Consider the following 17490-nt stretch of genomic DNA (forward strand, 5'->3'; position numbering starts at 1 on the left):
AGCTGAGCTGAGCTGAGCGGGCTCCATGCTTGCCGTGGTATGTTGTCTTCACAGGTAACCCAGGTAAAAAGGCGTGAATCAATTGTCTGCCATTGCTCTGACGGAGGGGGAGGGGCCTGACGACATGTACCCAGAACCCCCCGTGACACTGTTTTTGCATCATCAGGCATTGGGATCTCAACCCAGAATTCTAATGGGCGGCAGAGACTGCGGAAACTGTGGGATACCCATAGTGCAATGTTCCGGAAGTTGACGCTAGCCTCGATACTGTGGACGCGGTCCGCCGACTTAATGCACTTAGAGGATTTTATGTGGGGACATACACAATCGACTTTATAAAACCGATTTCTATAAAACCAGCTTCTATGAATTCAACCTAATTTCGTAGTGTAGACATACCCTAAGGCAAACCCTGTAGTCCTACAAACACATCTCCCAGGGGAAGCAGATGCCAACCGAGGTTTGTAAGGAGTGTGTCTGCCTTAGGAAGGGATTGGGCTAAATGTGCCCAAAAGGCTGAGTGTCTCTCTCTGTGTTTCTGAATCCCCTTCCCCCGGCCACAGATATTAACAGACCAAGTTAATACTGACTCCACTTGACAGCATTTCTCTCTTGCTTTGTCTGCCTGGATGGATCTGTGATGAAATGAGGATTTTCTGGAATATTTTTATGAGTTTCCCTCTGTACTTTCCCCCGGGGGTGGGAGAAGGGTTAAGTTTGCTTTGGGCTGGCACAGGAGATGTGAGGTGTGGGGGTCACCTTTTAGTCTGGGGCGCAATGGATGGGCTGCTAAGGAGCTGGCTGGAACCAGCTGAGAGCGACTTCTTATCAGCATCCCAGCCACCGGCTCGGTCCCCTGCCACCTCTCAGCAGGGAAGCTGCACAGTGACTCCAACCAGAGCGGGCGTCTGGAGAGGCTGGCTGCTCCCACCTGGGACTGTCAGAGAAGGACAGAGCCTAAGATGGGGCCGGTCCCGCTTGGCTGAGGCCTGCTCTGGCTTGGCCAGCTGGAGGATGCTTTAAGGAGTTTAAGCATCATTTCTCCAGGCTGAGCTCGGGACTCTTTAGCCTATGTGAGTTTTACTGTTTTGCATGAATGCTGTGTGTGCCTGAGTTTCCCTGTGTGCTGCACCAATACCTCGGTGGTGGGAATAGGGGTGTGTGACTTTGGCTGAGACCTCTGGGGCAGGTGAGGCTGCTCCAGCTGCCTGCACGTATGCTATGATGCTGCACTGGCAAAATTCATCATAACGTGTGCCATACGAGAAACCTTCACCGCACACTCAGCAAATGTGTGCTTAACAGGTGAAGGGTCCACGTTACTGGAGGAGGTGGAAAATGTTTGGAGTGAAACGAGGCTGGAATTAAGATTTAGCTTGACAGTAACAGCAGCATTTTGCACAGGACAGTTGAAAAGCAGTTGGAAACCTCATAGGACGCCCGTTGAATGATGGGATTGAGAAACTTGCATCATTTGACACTGAACCTGCCCTGATGATGCATTGCAAACCCTTCCCCAAACATCTGGTGTGGAAATGCAACAGTGATATAATTACAGCCGTGACTGTACGTCGACGTAACTTAAATCAATTTAACTTTGTAGCACAGACATAGCCGTAGGTGCCATACTCACAGTGATTGCAATAGGAGTTAGGTGCCTAAGGAGTTCTGAGAATCTGGGCCACAGTTTGTAAATGAGAAATGGAGCAGAACGGAAAACCAGGAGGCTGGTATTATGATGCCGAATGACTTTAATGTGAAAAAGAAGAGAAGTACACAGGAAGAGACAGAAAGAATGCAAAGTACAGTAGAGAAGATATCTTTCCAGGGTTTCAAGAAGGTCTACAATGAATCATTGGCTCCAAGGTGATGCATTTCACACCAGATGTTCTTCTTTCTTCATTACAGCTGTTGACAATCAAGTCCGGTTTGCAACTATTTTAGGGTACTTGTTAGGTACTGGGGGGCTAGTCCTAAATGGAAGGCAGAAATCTGGGGAGGGCATGTGATCCCGCATCTCCCCCCCCCCCATCACTTCTGGTTGCAGGCACGTTCGTGGACTCTCTTGATTACACTGGTGGACCCCTAAGGTTCAATGGGAGTTGTGGAGGTGGCGCTTGGGGCACAGGCAGCATGGGGCCAGGGCAGGTAGGAAGCCTGCCTTAGCCCTACTGTGCCACCGGATTTCGAGCAGCCTAAAATTTTGGGAGACTTCCAGTGAAATCAGGAGGGTTGGCAACCCTATGAAAGGTATTTAGGGTCCTAACTTCCACTGATTTCAATGGGCCTAAATGAGCCAATGTGGCCTTTTGACACAAAAAGTAAAGGTTTAAAGCATGTTATAAAAACTAAAACGGTGCCTTACCTGTATTTCTTATTATAAATCTCTGAGCAGCTGAGAGACTGCAAATAAAATGTCAATTGGAAATGATTGTGGGAAGTGTGTTTTTATGGAACGCCCCATTATGCGGTATGGTGTCATATGACCAGGCCAGCGCAGATCTACTTGACTCCACCTCTTGCAAATCATATCAAAGCAGTCCTACGCCTACAGCACGGAGGGCATTGTGGGTCCCTATCAGCACACCCCTTACACAAACACAAACAAATGCACAGTGCTTGTTAAAGGGGCGTACTCACTGGGATGGTAAGCAAAGTCTCCAAGGCCTCTGAAGAGTCATCGCTCAACTGCTGACAGATTTAATGAAGAAACACAGATAAGGCACCATTTTCACTTTTATAACGTGCTTAAAACCTTTGCCTTGTGTTGTGTGTCAAGAGGCCTCCTTAGCTGATGCTCTTGAGCCACCAAAGTTTTGACTGGGTGCTACATTCTCTAGCCATTTGCGTGACTGTGACCAGTTTCTATCATCAGCACCTCTTGTTTACCCGAAGTGAAGTTCTTACCCACGAAAGCTTATGCTCCCAATACTTCTGTTAGTCTTAAAGGTGCCACCGGACCCTCTGTTGCTTTTTACAGATTCAGACTAACACGGCTACCCCTCTGATACTTGTTTACCCTTAGATATTTCTACTTGCAACTTAGCTGTGATTTGGCCCTATGCACCCTGCCATTGGAATTATTCGGGGTCTCCTGATTAGGTTTTGGCATCTCAAACAACAGCTGAGTCCAAGAGCTGTCCTCATGATCGCATTCATCATCCATTACCATGGTTGTGTGGCTCTCATTGCATGGTTCTAGGGTCTCAGACATCGGTTGCACCAACCATATAGTTGTGTATTGGGTTTTTACAACCTTGCCCATGTAACATCTCTTCGTAAGCCATTTGATTACAGGTGGTGGCAAGGAAAGATTGAAGGGTCTTTTCAGCAGCTCCACCTTTACTCAGCAAACCTTTTCAAATGGCGCATCCTCATTCATACCCTGGTCATGCACTACTGTCTTAGCCAATCTTTTAGGGGCAGCACATCAAAACCCTCTTGGTTTAATGCCTTTCCTTTTGCTATCAGGATTTATTTTTCATAAACCATGTTGACTGGCATTTATAATATTACCATCTAGTGACCAGTCCTCTTCGTTATTTACCCCGCCACCAATCTCTGAGTCATCTGCAAACTTCATCAGTGATGATTTTCTGTTTTCTGTGAGGTCACTGATAAAAATGTTAAATAGCAAAGGGCCAAGAACTGATCCCTGCAAGACCCCACTAGAAACACACCTGCTCCGTGATGATCCCCATTTATAATCACATTCTTAGACAATTTTTAATCCATCTAATGTGGGCCATGGTAATTTTGTATCAGGCTAGTTTTTTAATCAAAATGTCATGCAGTACCAAGTCAAACGCCCTACAGAACTCTAAGTATCTAAAGTCAACACTATTATCTTTACCTACCACCTTGTAATCTCATCCAAAAATGATACAGGTTAGTTTGACAGGATCTATTTCCCACAAATCCATGTTGATTGGCATTAACTACACTACCCTCCTTTAAGTCAGCATGGATTCCCGAAGGGGAAGTCATGCCTGACTAACCTAATTGCTTTCTATGATGAGATAACTGGCTCTGTGGATGAGGGGAAAGCAGTGGATGTGTTATTCCTTGACTTTAGCAAAGCTTTTGATATGGTCTCCCACAGTATTCTTGCCGCCAAGTTAAAGAAGTATGGGCTGGATGAATGGACTGTAAGGTGGATAGAAAGCTAGCTAGATCGTCGGGCTCAACGTGTACTGATCGATGGCTCCATGTCTAGTTGGAAGCCAGTTTCAAGCGGAGTGCCCCAAGGGTCGGTCCTGGGGCCGGTTTTGTTTAATATCTTTATTAATGATCTGGAGGATGGTGTGGACTGCACTCTCAGCAAGTTTGCAGATGACACTAAACTAGGAGGCGTGGTAGATACACTAGAGGGTAGGGATCGGATACAGAGGGACCTAGACAAATTAGAGGATTGGGCCAAAAAAAACCTGATGAGGTTCAACAAGGACAAGTGCAGAGTCCTGCACTTAGGACGGAAGAATCCCATGAACTGCTACAGACTAGGGACCGAATGGCTAGGCAGCAGTTTTGCAGAAAAGGACCTAGGGGTCACAGTGGACGAGAAGCTGGATATGAGTCAACAGTGTGCTCTTGTTGCCAAGAAGGCTAACGGCATTTTGGGCTGTATAAGTAGGGGCATTGCCAGCAGATCGAGGAACGTGATCGTTCCCCTTTATTCAACATTGGAGAGGCCTCATCTGGAATACTGTGTCCAGTTTTGGGCCCCACACTACAAGAAGGATGTGGAAAAATTGGAGAGTCCAACGGAGGGCAACAAAAATGATTAGGGGTCTGGAGCACATGACTTATGAGGAGAGGCTGAGGGAACTGGGATTGTTTAGTCTGCAGAAGAGAAGAATGAGGGGGGATTTGATAGCAGCCTTCAACTACCTGAAGGGGGGTTCCAAAGAGGATGGAGCTCAGCTGTTCTCAGTGGCGGCAGATGACAGAACAAGGAGCAATGGTCTCAAGTTGCAGTGGGGGAGGTCCAGGTTGGATATTAGGAAAAACTATTTCACTAGGAGGGTGGTGAAACACTGGAATGCGTTACCTAGGGAGGTGGTGGAGTCTCCTTCCTTGGAGGTTTTTAAGGCCCGGCTTGACAAAGCCCTGGCTGGGATGATTTAGTTGGGAATTGGTCCTGCTTTGAGCAGGGGGTTGGACTAGATGACCTCTTGAGGTCCCTTCCAACCCTCATATTCTATGATTCTATTCTATGATTCTATGAATTCTTTCTCAATCAAGTCCTGTATCAGACGTTCCATTATTTTGCCTGTAGCTGATGTCCGTCTCATTGGTCTATAATTGCAACGGTTGTCCTGCATAGCCTTTTCAAATATTGGCACATTTGCTTTCTTCCAATCCTCTGGAATGTCCCTAGTGTTCCAAAAGCTACTGAAAAGCAGCATTAACTGTCTAGAAAGTTCCTCAGCTAGGTGTTTTGTCAGGTGTTTTTGAATATATCACATATAACTACCCAAATCATAGAATCATAGAATATTAGGGTTGGAAGAGACCTCAAGAGGTCTTCTAGCCCAATCCCCCAAAAATATGCTTAAGGCAGTAGAATCAAGTGTCTAACTTAGGGCTTGAACTTACAACCCTTAGATTAAGAATCTCATACTCTACTGACTGAGCTAGCTAGCATATACCATTTTACAATACATGTAATACTGAACCGTTCAACATTTTACTGTCAACTCATTACTGGGAGCATTGCAAACCTTTGGTCACACTTTCAAATATGCAGCTTCAAATCTGGGTGGAGATTTTTGTAATTTGTCTTTTATACGTAGTTCTAATTCTTTTCCATAAATCTTACATGTGTTTCCATAAATCTTACACAGTTTAAAAAATCGCACAACGTACATAATGAACAGATACTTTCTGGTCACATTCAGTTACAGTTACTGAAGATACACTCATATTCAACAAATGCTATGAAAGAGTGTGTGTGTGCATGAGTGTGTGCGCACGCATGTTTGTGTGTGTGAATATACGTGTATGCATGGAATGTTGCAATCCTTTTCCAGGTCTACCACACAACTTCTAACAGTGGATTCCAGGCCCCTGAACTTCCAAGCAGTTTCTGAACATGCTGAAGACTATTTGTACTTTATACTCAGATAAACTTCTCTTTTGAAAGTCTTGAGAGTGGTAACAGGTACCTATGTAGGTAGAGTGAGGGCCAGATTGCCATGGACTCTGCAGCTACAGCTGGACCTGCATTTTCATAAAGGCTCCATTCTCAGTTAGACACCTAAATAAGGGCCAGATACTCAAGAATTCTCAGCACCCAACATAGCTTGTTTTCACTGGGAAAAAAGTGCTCTTAACTTGATAGGTATTTTCTAGTTCAAGCCGGAACCATTTTGGGGACAGTTTTTTGGCCTGTGTTATCCTGGAGGCCAGGTGAGATGCTCTCAGTGGTCCACAGTCTTTAACTGGCTAACTCGGGTGAAGATGCCAAACTGCTGTGTCTTCTTGAGGGTTTTACGTCTAGTTCCTACATTAAGGTCAGAAGGGACCACTGAGATGCTCTCAGTGGTCCCTTCTGACCTTAGAATCTATGAATGTAGGAACTAGAAGTAAAACCCTCACAAAGAAACGGCGGTTTGGCATCTTCACCCGAATTAGCTGGTTAGTTAAAGACTATGGGAGGGCCAAGGGTTAGCTCAACTGGCCACCTCGTGTGAAATGACAAACTGCTTTGCCTTCCCTACAGTTACACCTTGAGCCAGTCACCTCGAGTCAGCAAACTCTAGGTAAGGACATCCCTGTTTCTTTTTTTGCCAGTGAAGACAAAGCCTTCGAATGGGTTTCCTAGTGAGGTCTGAGTTCCCCGGAGGATGCTGTTGAGCAGAGGACTATTCAAGTCTATTCAGCAATGCTGATGAAAATTGTAGACAGATACAAGCAAATTCAGTAAAAATGTCTGCTTGGTTTTTAAGGTGGGGGTCTGTGGAGAACTGAGAGAGAAACACGGTGCAAAGGGCAAGAGACTGCTCTGAGAGCTGGTTAATGGTTCTGTGGCCGAAAGCAAGTCTGTGCTGGGATCCTGACCCACAGTGACTCTCACAGTCACCCAGCTGTCAATGGAAGCTGGCAGCCCCCTGAGAAGTTCTCCAGAAGAAAAGAGAATGTGGGCTTTCTGCCTCGCCAGCAACAAAGAGAAAGGAGGGCTGCTCTCCCAAAAGGACACGCCTCTGCTCTGCACGCAGTGTCAATTCCTAGATAGGGGCCGCGTCAGACTCTGAGGCGTCGAACAGCGGTTTCGCTCTTTGCCTCCCTAAGGAAGGGGAAAACAAATGTCATTCCCAAAAGTAACAGAGCTTTCGGGGAGGGGTGTGTGTTAAATATATTTGTTCTCTGCCCAGTGACCATTCACACACAAACACACGAGGGGCGAGCACACCTTTGCATTTCTGTAGCACCTCGCAAGGCCTCACAGGCTAAAGACATGCACTGCTGGTGTAATGACACAATGTCTGGGGAGCCGGGAGGCAGCAGACACCTAACGCAGCAGAGCGGCAAGGGGAATTTTGGCCAAGATCGCGGGGGAAACTCTAACACTAACAGAGTCATGGGACGCACAATGTCTACACAGATAGGACAGGTGTTAAGGTCTCAGCCAAAAGACCCAACTGCCACGGGACTCGAATCGTCTACCCAACTGGCTCACAACTGCCCCTACAGAGTCTCCCTAATGGAGATTCAATCAGACAGTAGTGGCATTCTCTCTCTGCTCCCTGTGAGCTTCAGCAAGGGAGCCAGCAGCCCCAGCAGACAAACAGCCCGTTAGCTTGGTTCCAAATGCGAGTTGAGTGGGGAACCAGCAGGAATATTTCCAAATGGCCATTACACCACAGCTACAGGTCGTTGTCTGAAAGCAGCTGGAAGCCACCCCCTGAAACTCTCTCATAGGGACTATGGTGCAGCCGGTCCCTGCCTTCCAGTGGAGCCACTGGGTGGGGCTGGCCTGGCAGTCTAATGCTAGCACCTTATGGGGAGGAGGTTTGGGGCCATGGCTTGGTCACCGGGCCAGCCAGGCTGGCAAGGCTGTGGAGGCCGCAATCCAGCCTGGTAGTAGACGGCCCCTCACACTGGCCTTGTGGCATCAGATTCCACCTGAGCGAAGAGGGGAAGGGAAGCCCTGTGCGTAGAGCTGTGAAAATCAGATTCCCTGTTTGTGTCACAGCCCCTGAGCTGCCAGGGGGCGGGGGCGGGGGCGGGGGTGGGAAGTTCCCACTTTCATTTCCTAAGGGGGAGATTTCCAAAGGCACCGTAGGCTAATGCGGACTGAGCATCGAGCTCTCGTGTTGTCTCTGGAAACCTGCCCCCACAGGCAGAGCTGGTTTCTATGTGGGAGACAAGGACAGAGCAGCGCTGTGACACCCTGCACCTCCCTCCCTTCCTATCCGTCTGCCTGGGGATTTGCACCATGCCCATCCCCGTGGTATCAGACTGCCCATCCCCACACATTCTCCTGGCAGTGCATGCCCCTCCTGCAGGTTTGTACAGCTCACACAGGGGTTCTTCAATGCTTGGCAGAGCAAGGTCAGTGAACAGTGATTCCTAAGATAGATGGCTCCTACCTGAGCGCTTCCAAGAGAGAAGGAGCCCGAAGACAGCCCCTGCCAGAACCAGGACAGAGAGGGGCAGAGCAATGAGCAGGATGTTCCTATAGTCGTACACGGCATCTTCCGAACCTGAGCAGGGAAGAGGAAGATGTCATGAGTGCTGTGGGCTCTGCTGGGCAGGGAACCCCTCCCTGGCCAAGTACGCACCGGCTCTGTAACTGTGCTGGCGCCGGGCACTGGGAACAGGAATCCCAGCCACCTGCTGCACCATAAAAGCCTCTCACACTCCATGAGCCATGACCAAGTGGGGGAGGAGAGTCACAGGGAAATTCAGACTGCCCAGCACTTCAGCCTGTCTGCACTTTAGCCTGCATTCCCAGCAGGGCCGGCTCTAGGTTTTTTGCCGCCCCAAGCAAAAAGAATTTTGGCTGTCCGCCATCCCAGCCCTGGGCTCCTCGCCGCACCCCCCTGTCGCCCCACCCTGGGCTCTCCCCCACCACCCGCACCCCCTGCCCTGGGCTCTCCCCCCCCGACCCGCATCCCCCTGCCGCCCCAGCCCTGGGCTCTCACCCGATCACCCGCACCCCCCTGCCGCTCCAGCCCTGGGTTCCCCCTATCGCCCCACCATTGCCCCCCACACACACCTCCTGCCATCCCAGCCCTGGGCTCCCCCTCCCCCCCCACCATTGCCCCCCACACACACCTCCTGCCGCCCCAGCCCTGGGCTCCCCCCCCGCCCTGCACCATCCTTCCGCCGCAGCCCTGGGTCACTGGTAACTCGCTCCCAGGGAGGGTCATTGAGCAGGAATTTTGGATGTGCGCAGAACACAGACAGGATTAGTTCCCATATGGTTACAGAACTGCAGTAAAGTGGAACAATTTTCAGCTCGTGTGATTGGAGGATGTCTGGATGCATATTATAAGACTGTCCTACATAAATGAGGAAAAGTTGAGGTGCCTTTATTATTCTTTTGTTCCATTCTTTGTTTCTATAGGGAATTTGCCAAGGCAATCACTGTCTTCCTTTTAAACAAAACAAAAAAAGGGCAATGGCTGTTGAAAATAGCAATTCCAGTCCTAATAACCACTGGGAAACATTTCTTGCTCAATTTTATCCTACTTCTTCTATAGCAAGTTACAGTGGATCAGTATATTTGATTTGGGAGAAATGAAGTAACAGCTGCCCAAACTGAGCTTGAGCACTCCTAAATTTTGAGGTGTTCAAATCTGGAAGGCAGGTGCTGGGGGATGGGGGGGGCCGGTGGCTCCGCACGGGAGCACGGCAGCATGTATGCAGCAGCGTGTCTGGCGCTGCGCGAAGCCAGACACGCTGGTCTGAGTGGCACGGTAAGGGGGCTGGGGGGTTGGAGAAGGGGTAGAAGGTTCCGGGGGGGCAGTCAGGGGCAGGGAGCAGGGCGGGATGGATGGGGCGGAGGTTTGGGGGGGCAGTCAGGGGCAGGGAGAAGGGGGGGGTTAGATGGGTCAGGGGTTGGGGGGGGCAATCAGGGGACAGGCAGCGGTTGGATAGGCATGGGAGTCCCAGGGGTTTGTCAGGGGACAGGTAGGGGGTGGGGTCCTAGGGGGGAAGTTGGGGGGGGTCTCAGGAGGGGGCAGTTGGGGACAAGGAGAAGGGAGGCTTAGATAGGGGGTGGGGTCCCGGGAGGGGGCAATCAGGGGACAAGGACCAGTGGGGCTTAGATAGGCGGTGGGGCCCTGGGGGGCAGTTGGGGCAGGGGTCCCGGGAGGGGGTGATCAGGGGACAGGGAACAGGGGTATTGGATGGGTTGGGGTTTCTGTGGGGGACAGTCTTAGGGAGTGGATGGGGGCAGGGTGGGGCTACCCTCCCTCCCCGTGGAGTGTCCTATTTTTTGAATGTTAAAACATGGAATCCCTACTCACAGTGTAGCTCTCCATTCACAGCAGGCTGCAGCATGAGGTCTCAGCTTCTTCACTCCCTCCCCCTCTTTCCTGTTGGTAGTGGCCAAGGGAATGCTGGGAAATGTAGTTCTTTCCCTGCTCCAGGGCTGGCTCTATAGGCAGGGAGCTAACCAAGGAACTACAGCTCCCAGGGCCCCCTGTTGGTTCTCAGCTCCCATGCTGGAGACTGCCGCCCCTGCAAATGGGCTGCCCCAAGCATGTGCTTGCTTTGCTGGTGCCTAGAGCCACCCCTGATTCCCGGCCATCCCTGGTGCTGATCCACAGCCTCCTGCTGCTCTGCCAGGACAGTCACTGAACCCGGCTAAAAGCAGCAGCAGCAGGAAAAGTCAGAGGAGAAGCATTCTCCGAACACCACCCCGCCTCCCCCACCTGCTGACGGTGCCAAGAGTGAGCTGAGGCAGCAGGAAACGCGGGGGAAGCTGAAGTTCCTCTGCTATCCAGAGTGGGGGAGGATTTCTTGCAGCTTAAGATTTGTGGAATTTCCTGGCCCTTCCATGGACTTTTCGTGTGTAATCTTGTCCTGTGTTTGCAACAGTCCAGGCCAAAGTCTACTCTCAGCTACACTGGTGAAAATGCAGAGTGAGGCCAATGACTGACTCTGGATTGACAACCATGTAAACATGAGCAGAATGTGGCCCTTACTCATGCACTCCCTTTGGTTGTAATATCAGCTGCGGTACCGAGGGGCTGACATGGGCAGCCAACTCCCAACCTTTAAACTGAGCAATTGTGCAGGTAAACAAGAGCCCCCATGTGGGGGTCTGACCAGGGCTTGGATCACTCAGAACACTCTAGATATGACTGTAGTTTTAGACTCTCTGGTTGATAATCCTCAGTGAAGATTCACCAGCCAGGGAGCGTGACTCCCTCTCCACCTCATCCACCTTCACATGGTGGCAAATCTGGTATCAAAAGTAAGTGCCCGCCCACAAAATCCATCTCCCGGGCACTGTCTTCTGGCTGCAGACAGCTGGGCCACTGGCTCATTCCAAGTGGCTGGGCACTGGGCTGGGCATGGGAGCTGGGTGAAACATGACATACCTGCTTCCCTCTGGCAGTGTTCCCAGGGTGCGATGGTAGCAGATTCCCGACTGACAGCGTTGGCTGCAGTACAGGTGTAGGACACCTGCCTATCCGATGGGTCCAGCTTAGCCCATAGGACCAGGCCAGCCTCAAAGAGAGAGTGCTTGTCCATGCTCAGCACCTCGCCATCCGTCCTGTCCCAGCTGTAAGTTACGTTGGTGCCACCAGCCGCCACACAGGTCAGGAACACCTCACAGACCCTCACAGAGCCACTGCGGCTGCTCTCCGATGTGAACACCTGCAGTGTCAGCCGGGAAACCACTTCTGGACACAGAGCAGACAGAACAGCAGAGGGTCAAAGCCAGTAATCTCCCCCTGGCTGGATACTCAAACCCCACCTCCCCAGGGGACCACCTGGTATTAGCGCATGAATATACCCATTTGTACTTCTTCACCAGATCTACCCCTAGAAACACCGGGCTCTGTCTGGAGGTTTGATGCTGCTCTCCCACTGGGCAGGGCTTTCCAGCTTCAGCCCTAATAGCCCCACGTGTATGTGTGGAGAGGGGCACGGGGGTATGAGGCTGTGACAGCCAGTGTGGGCAGCTTCATCCACTGCCCATCTCATAGGGTCCCTCGTCATCAAGAGCCAAAGGGCTGTGGTAGGTTTCAGAGTAGCAGCCGTGTGGTGTCAGCCTGGCAGGTGCTTTGTAAGAGCAGAAATAAAGGCAATTGGGAAGTCACAACCCCAAGTTCCCTACATGCTGCCTTGTGACTGTGACAGCATTTCCTGGTTAGCAGAAGGGCAGTGCTCCCCCGTCCCTGTCCTCTGGGACATGCCTAGTGGGAGCCCAGAATGAGGGCGATGGGACACACAGTCACCTCCCGGGGCAGGCTGGCTCTGGCTCCCCAGTCGGTGAGCCCCATGATGGCAATGGCTCTCGCCTTCCATGGTTATGCAGGGAGTGGACGGTGGACTACATGATCCCTTCTGGCCTTGTAACCTGTGGATCTCTGAGTTATACACTCTGCAGCAGAGGCTGGGCCAGGCCTCACACTACAGGCTAATGCCCCTTTGCCAGGCCAGCAGGACATTTGCCCCCAGAGCTTTGTATTAGAACATAAAAACCCAAGGAGTCTGGATAGGGTGGGTGCCTGCCTGGGAGCTCAGCTCAGCAGCCCCAGCTCTCTCACGGGGCCTCTGTCAGAGTCAGCTGCTGGGCCTCGCAGCCTGCAGGGACAGAGGTGGCGCCGGGCGGCGGGTTGTTGCCTGCTGGTTCGGGTGAGACTGCACAGAGTGTTTGTCCATGGAGAATTTGGCCTTGCTCCAAGCATATCACCCTCTTGCCCTTAAGTGGCGAGGAAACAGGAGCCCAACCCGGCGTACCATAGACTGCCAGGTGCAGCACGCGCGTCTCCGTCTGTCCTCGTGTGTTCACCAGCAGGGCTGAGAAGGTGCCGCTATCTCCCAGTTCCACCGGACTGATCTCCAGGGTGAGGTTACCGTGGAGCCGGCTCCGCCCATAGAAACGGGATTGGTACAGGGTCTCCGCTGAGCCCCTGAAGTAGGTGGCCACTAGCTCTTCTGCTGGCGCCAGGTACCTCCAGATGGCATCCCTGACTTGGAACCCTGGGGGGACGTCGGCTCCCAAAGTCACGGCTCTCCCCACCACTCCTGTCACCTTCACGGTGGCACGGGCTGTGGCCGGTGGGGCTGGAACGAGGCAACAGGCAGACGCCTTCATGTTAGGGTTATGGGAGGAGCTGGGATAGAAGCAGCATATCTGAGGCCCCAGTGGCTCTCCTCTCCCCAAAGCAGCCTTCTCCTTGCTTCCCTGGGCATCTTTGGCATCTCCCTGGCTGAGCCTGGCTTGGCTGTGGTGGCCAGCAGAGTCCCCACAGCCTCTCCCATCCTTGTCTCTGGTGTCACCTTCCCAAACTCCCTCTTCCCCTACCTACAGGCTGCCCATCTGCGGTGCCCTGGGAAGGTGAGGCTGCCAGGACCAAAGGCATCCATGTCACAGGAGTGCTAGGGCCTTTTTCCCAGCAGGCACCCACTGGGAAGCTCACAGATGCCCAGGGGCCCTCCAGGAAAAAACAAGACCAGACTTTCCTAAGGCAAAAAAGAACCATCAAACAACAAACTTTGAATCACCCTCCCCATTCCCTGCCTCCAAACCGCACCCGTCCCACACCTCTCTGCTCTTTCTCCATCACAAAGAATCTAAAAAGAGCACAAGCCCCATTTAAAAATCTCTGTGCAGGTTGCCAGTTAAGAGCGAATGTCCCAGCAGTTGGAAGCAGGGTGGCTGCTACTATGGTGAGACAGGAACCAACAAAGCAGCCCCCAGCTTGCTCCAGATACAGCCTGCGATGTAGCAACAAGGGAATTTGCTGAAGTCAGATATTTAACTGACATATCCTTTTAAAGTTAAATGCTGCAAATTGAGACTCCCAATAAAAAGAAAGTCCAGGCCTGCACACAAACAAAATTTGACATTTCACAAAGATAAACTCTCTCCAGAACACTCCCACACCAGCATCAGCTTCCTCGCCACCACAATCAGCTTCAACAATGGAACCCTACAGACAACTGTATACAAGACACCCACGGATCACTGCACCTACCTTCACAGATCCAGTAACCACCCCAAACACACCAAGAAATCTGTTCTCTACAGCCAAGCCCTCAGATACCACAGAATATGCTCCAAGGAGAAAGTCCAGGATACACACCTTAACACGCTTAAAACTTCCTTCACAAAACAAGGACAGTCCACCAGAGAAGTAGATCTTATTATGGAATGGGCCACCCAAATACCCCAAGAGAGCCTGCTTCAATACAGAAATGAATCCCCTCCAACCACACACCTCTAGTTGTCACCTATCACACCACACTGGAACCCATATGGGGTATCATCAAACAATTACAGCCCATACTCGATGGGTATCACATCCTGAAATATTTTTTTCCTGAGCCCCCTCTTTGGGCCTTGAAGCACTCCCCCGCCCCGAACCTTACCAAGCTCATCATCAGAAGTAAGCTCCCCACAGACCAGAACCCACCAACTCAAAGCAGCACCAGACCCTGCCAGAACAACAGATGCAAAACCTGCAGACACAGCTCCACTGATCAACATTCCCCAAAACATACCTTTAAAGACCCCTTCCATGGGTCCTACACATGACTATCAAACAAAGGCCTGGTCCACACTAACCCCCCATGTCAAACTAAGGTACGCAAATTCAGCTACGTTATTAACGTAGCTGAATTCGAAGTACCTTAGTTCGAACTTACCACGGGTCCAGACGCGGCAGGCAGGCTCCCCTGTCGATGCTGCGTACTCCTCTCGCCGAGCTGGAGTACCGGCGTCGACGGCGAGCACTTCCGGGATCGATCTGGGATCGATTTATCGCATCTAGACAAGATCCCAGAAGATCGATTGCTTACCGCCGGACCCGGAGGTAAGTGTAGACCTACCCTAAATGATAGTAGGAGAACACTTCAATCTCCCTGGACACTCAATAACAGATTTAAAAGTAGCCATCCTTCAACATAAAGACTTCAAAAACAGATTTAGAAGAGAAGCTGCTGAGCTACAGTTCATTTGCAAACTTAACACCATCAATTTGGGCTTGGACAGGGACTGGGAGTGGCTGGCTCACTACAAAAGCAATTTTCCCTCTCTTGGTATTGACACCTCCTCAGTTATTGGGAGTGGAGCACATCCACCCTGACTGAATTGGCCTTTATCACTGGTTCTCCACTTGTAAGGTAACTCCCTTCTCTTCATGTGCCAATATATATTTATGCCTCTGTCTGTAATTTTCACTCCATGCCTCTGAAGAAGTGGGGTTTTTACCAACGAAAGCTTATGCCCAATAAATCTGTTAGTCTTTAAGGGGCCACCGGACTCCTTGTTCTTTTTGTGGATACAGACTAACCCGGCTAACCCCTGATACTTAAAACAAATGGTGTACCTCATCCAGTGCACTAAATGCCTCAGTAACCACTACGTGGGTGAAACCAGACAATCACTACACTCTCCAAGTGATCACTGCATGTCTGATTTCTCAGTCCTCAGCCTCAAAGGAAACCTGCACAACACCTTCAAAAGATGAGCCTGGGAACTTAAATTCATAACTTTGCTAGACACGGAAAATCATGGACTCTACAGAGATACTGGACTTGTGCTCTAATAAATTTGTTAGTCTCTAAGGTGCCACAAGTACTCCTGTTCTTTTTACTGGACTTGTGGCTTATTACAACAATCTGTAACCCACTAGCCTCCTCTGCAGCTTCCCCCACCCATGAGTGGAGAGGTGTTAATGGGCCATTTCACCTGGAATGGTCTCTTGAAATGTGCTAAACAATCTGTTCCAGTTGTGTTTAGCTGTGACATTTTGAATACATTTCCTAGACCTGCAGAAGAGCTCTGTGTAAGCTAGAAAGTCTGTCTCTCTCACCAACAGAAGTTGGTTTAATAAAAGAGATTACCTCACCCCTTGTCTCTCTAATATATTTTGTCAGGTTCTTGGAGCAGGGACTGTCCTTTTGTTCTGTGTACAGTGCCTAGCACCACAGTCCTGGTCCCTGGGTGGGGCTGCTAAGCACTATTACAACTAGTCATGAATCTGCAGCAACCCGCAGAGAGCCATGTGAATCTGCACTGGCATACGTGTTCATATGGCTCACCCAGCTGCCCTGCGACACTGCTGGCTGCTCCCATGGGTGGAAGGAGCTGCTCCCCTTGCGCTGATACACACACAGGTCTGACGTGTTCCAGTGAAGCTCACTTCTGTGGTGAGTCCTGTGGCTGAGTTAGCGTCAGGGACTGGCTGAGAGCCAGCTCTCCATCCACTCACTGGTTAAAGGTCAGTCTGCAGAGACTGCAGTAAGTAACAGCAGGGTGAGGAGGGGTGAGAACTCTTACCTTTGTGCAGGAGCAGAGCCAGCACCAGCCATGCCACCATCTCGCTGCTCCAGAGCCTGCTAGGGTGCTTTTTCTGCAGAAAATGAAAGCTCTTGTTGATGTCTGCAATGGGATTGCCTGATTTTCCCACAGGAAATCCCCTCTTCTCTGTCATCACTCAAACCCGCAGCTCAAAGCAGAAGTGAGAGGCTGTGCTCAGTCTGTAGTTCTCAGGAGCAGCTAATGGGCCCAAGACAGATGCTGGAGACTCTGGTCTTATGCAACACCAGAGCAGTGGCTGGCCCCTCAGGGGAGGCAGGATAGGGCCAGACTATGCCTTGCAGGTACCAGGCCACATGGAGGCTGCATTGGCTGGGGAGGAGCACAATATAGCCCAAAATGTTTCCAGAGAAGATGCCAGTGGCCCATGGGTCCACGATTCACACTGCTAGTGATAAGACCAAAGCACCATGGCAGAGCTAGGACCTCGGTGAACTCTGTCCTATTGAATGTTTTTTCCATGACCCAAGTATCTGGGTGCCTTCCAGCCGAGCATTAAGTAACATGATCCTGGCTTCCTAGAGGGAGAACTCTTTGTGCCAGGGCAGGGGTGCTTTGGGAGAGATTTGGGGGGAGGGGCTGTTTTTAAAGGTCCTGTTTCTTTCAGAGCAGGCCAGGCAGAGCCATACCGCTGGCACAGGGAGTGGTGAGTCCATAATTCTGGGGGAGTGTGCTCCACAGTCTGGGACTGGCCCCTGAAGAAGCCCTGTCTCCAGCACAGATGAGCTTTCCCTGCCGGCGGAGAATCCCGTTGGACGGTAAGAACAGTAGCACAATGGAGCAGACTGCCTCGGGAGGTTGCGGAAGCTCCTCCACTGGAGGTTTTCAAAAGGAGGCTGGAGCCATCTATCTGGGATGATTTAGACACAACAAATCCTGCATCTTGGCAAGGGGTAGACTTGATGACCCTTGTGGTCCCTTCTAACCCTATGGACCTGAGAAGCAGAGCTTCTTTTAGGTGCCTGAGCCCAGGCCAT

General features: G+C 50.9%; 1 protein-coding gene across 1 annotated transcript; it reads right to left on the reverse strand.

Moving 5' to 3' along the window:
- Window positions 1-6574: 6574 nt before the first annotated feature.
- SLAMF8 (SLAM family member 8) lies at window positions 6575-16628 on the reverse strand. The gene is made up of 5 exons (XM_054011037.1): window positions 16475-16628; window positions 12928-13254; window positions 11559-11864; window positions 8595-8708; window positions 6575-7288 (listed from the first exon to the last, which is right to left on the reverse strand). The coding sequence occupies exons 1-5, from the start codon at window positions 16626-16628 to the stop codon at window positions 7230-7232; spliced, it is 960 nt and encodes a 319-aa protein (XP_053867012.1). The 3' UTR covers window positions 6575-7229.
- Window positions 16629-17490: the final 862 nt, after the last annotated feature.

The sequence above is a fragment of the Malaclemys terrapin genome, chromosome 21 (genome assembly GCF_027887155.1).
Source record: "Malaclemys terrapin pileata isolate rMalTer1 chromosome 21, rMalTer1.hap1, whole genome shotgun sequence".
NCBI lineage: Eukaryota > Metazoa > Chordata > Testudines > Emydidae > Malaclemys > Malaclemys terrapin.

What these genes read in the sequence shown, in the direction of transcription:
- SLAMF8 (XM_054011037.1), bottom strand. Translation starts at nt 16,628, where the DNA reads ATGACAGAGAAGAGGGGATTTCCTGTGGGAAAATCAGGCAATCCCATT. An exon ending in ACACTGCCAGAGGGAAGCAG is followed by an intron (nt 8,709 to 11,558) that starts GTATGTCATGTT and finishes TTCCCTGCTCAG; the next exon opens with GTTCGGAAGATGCCGTGTAC. An exon ending in TCTCTCTTGGAAGCGCTCAG is followed by an intron (nt 7,289 to 8,594) that starts GTAGGAGCCATC and finishes CCCCTTCCTTAG; the next exon opens with GGAGGCAAAGAGCGAAACCG.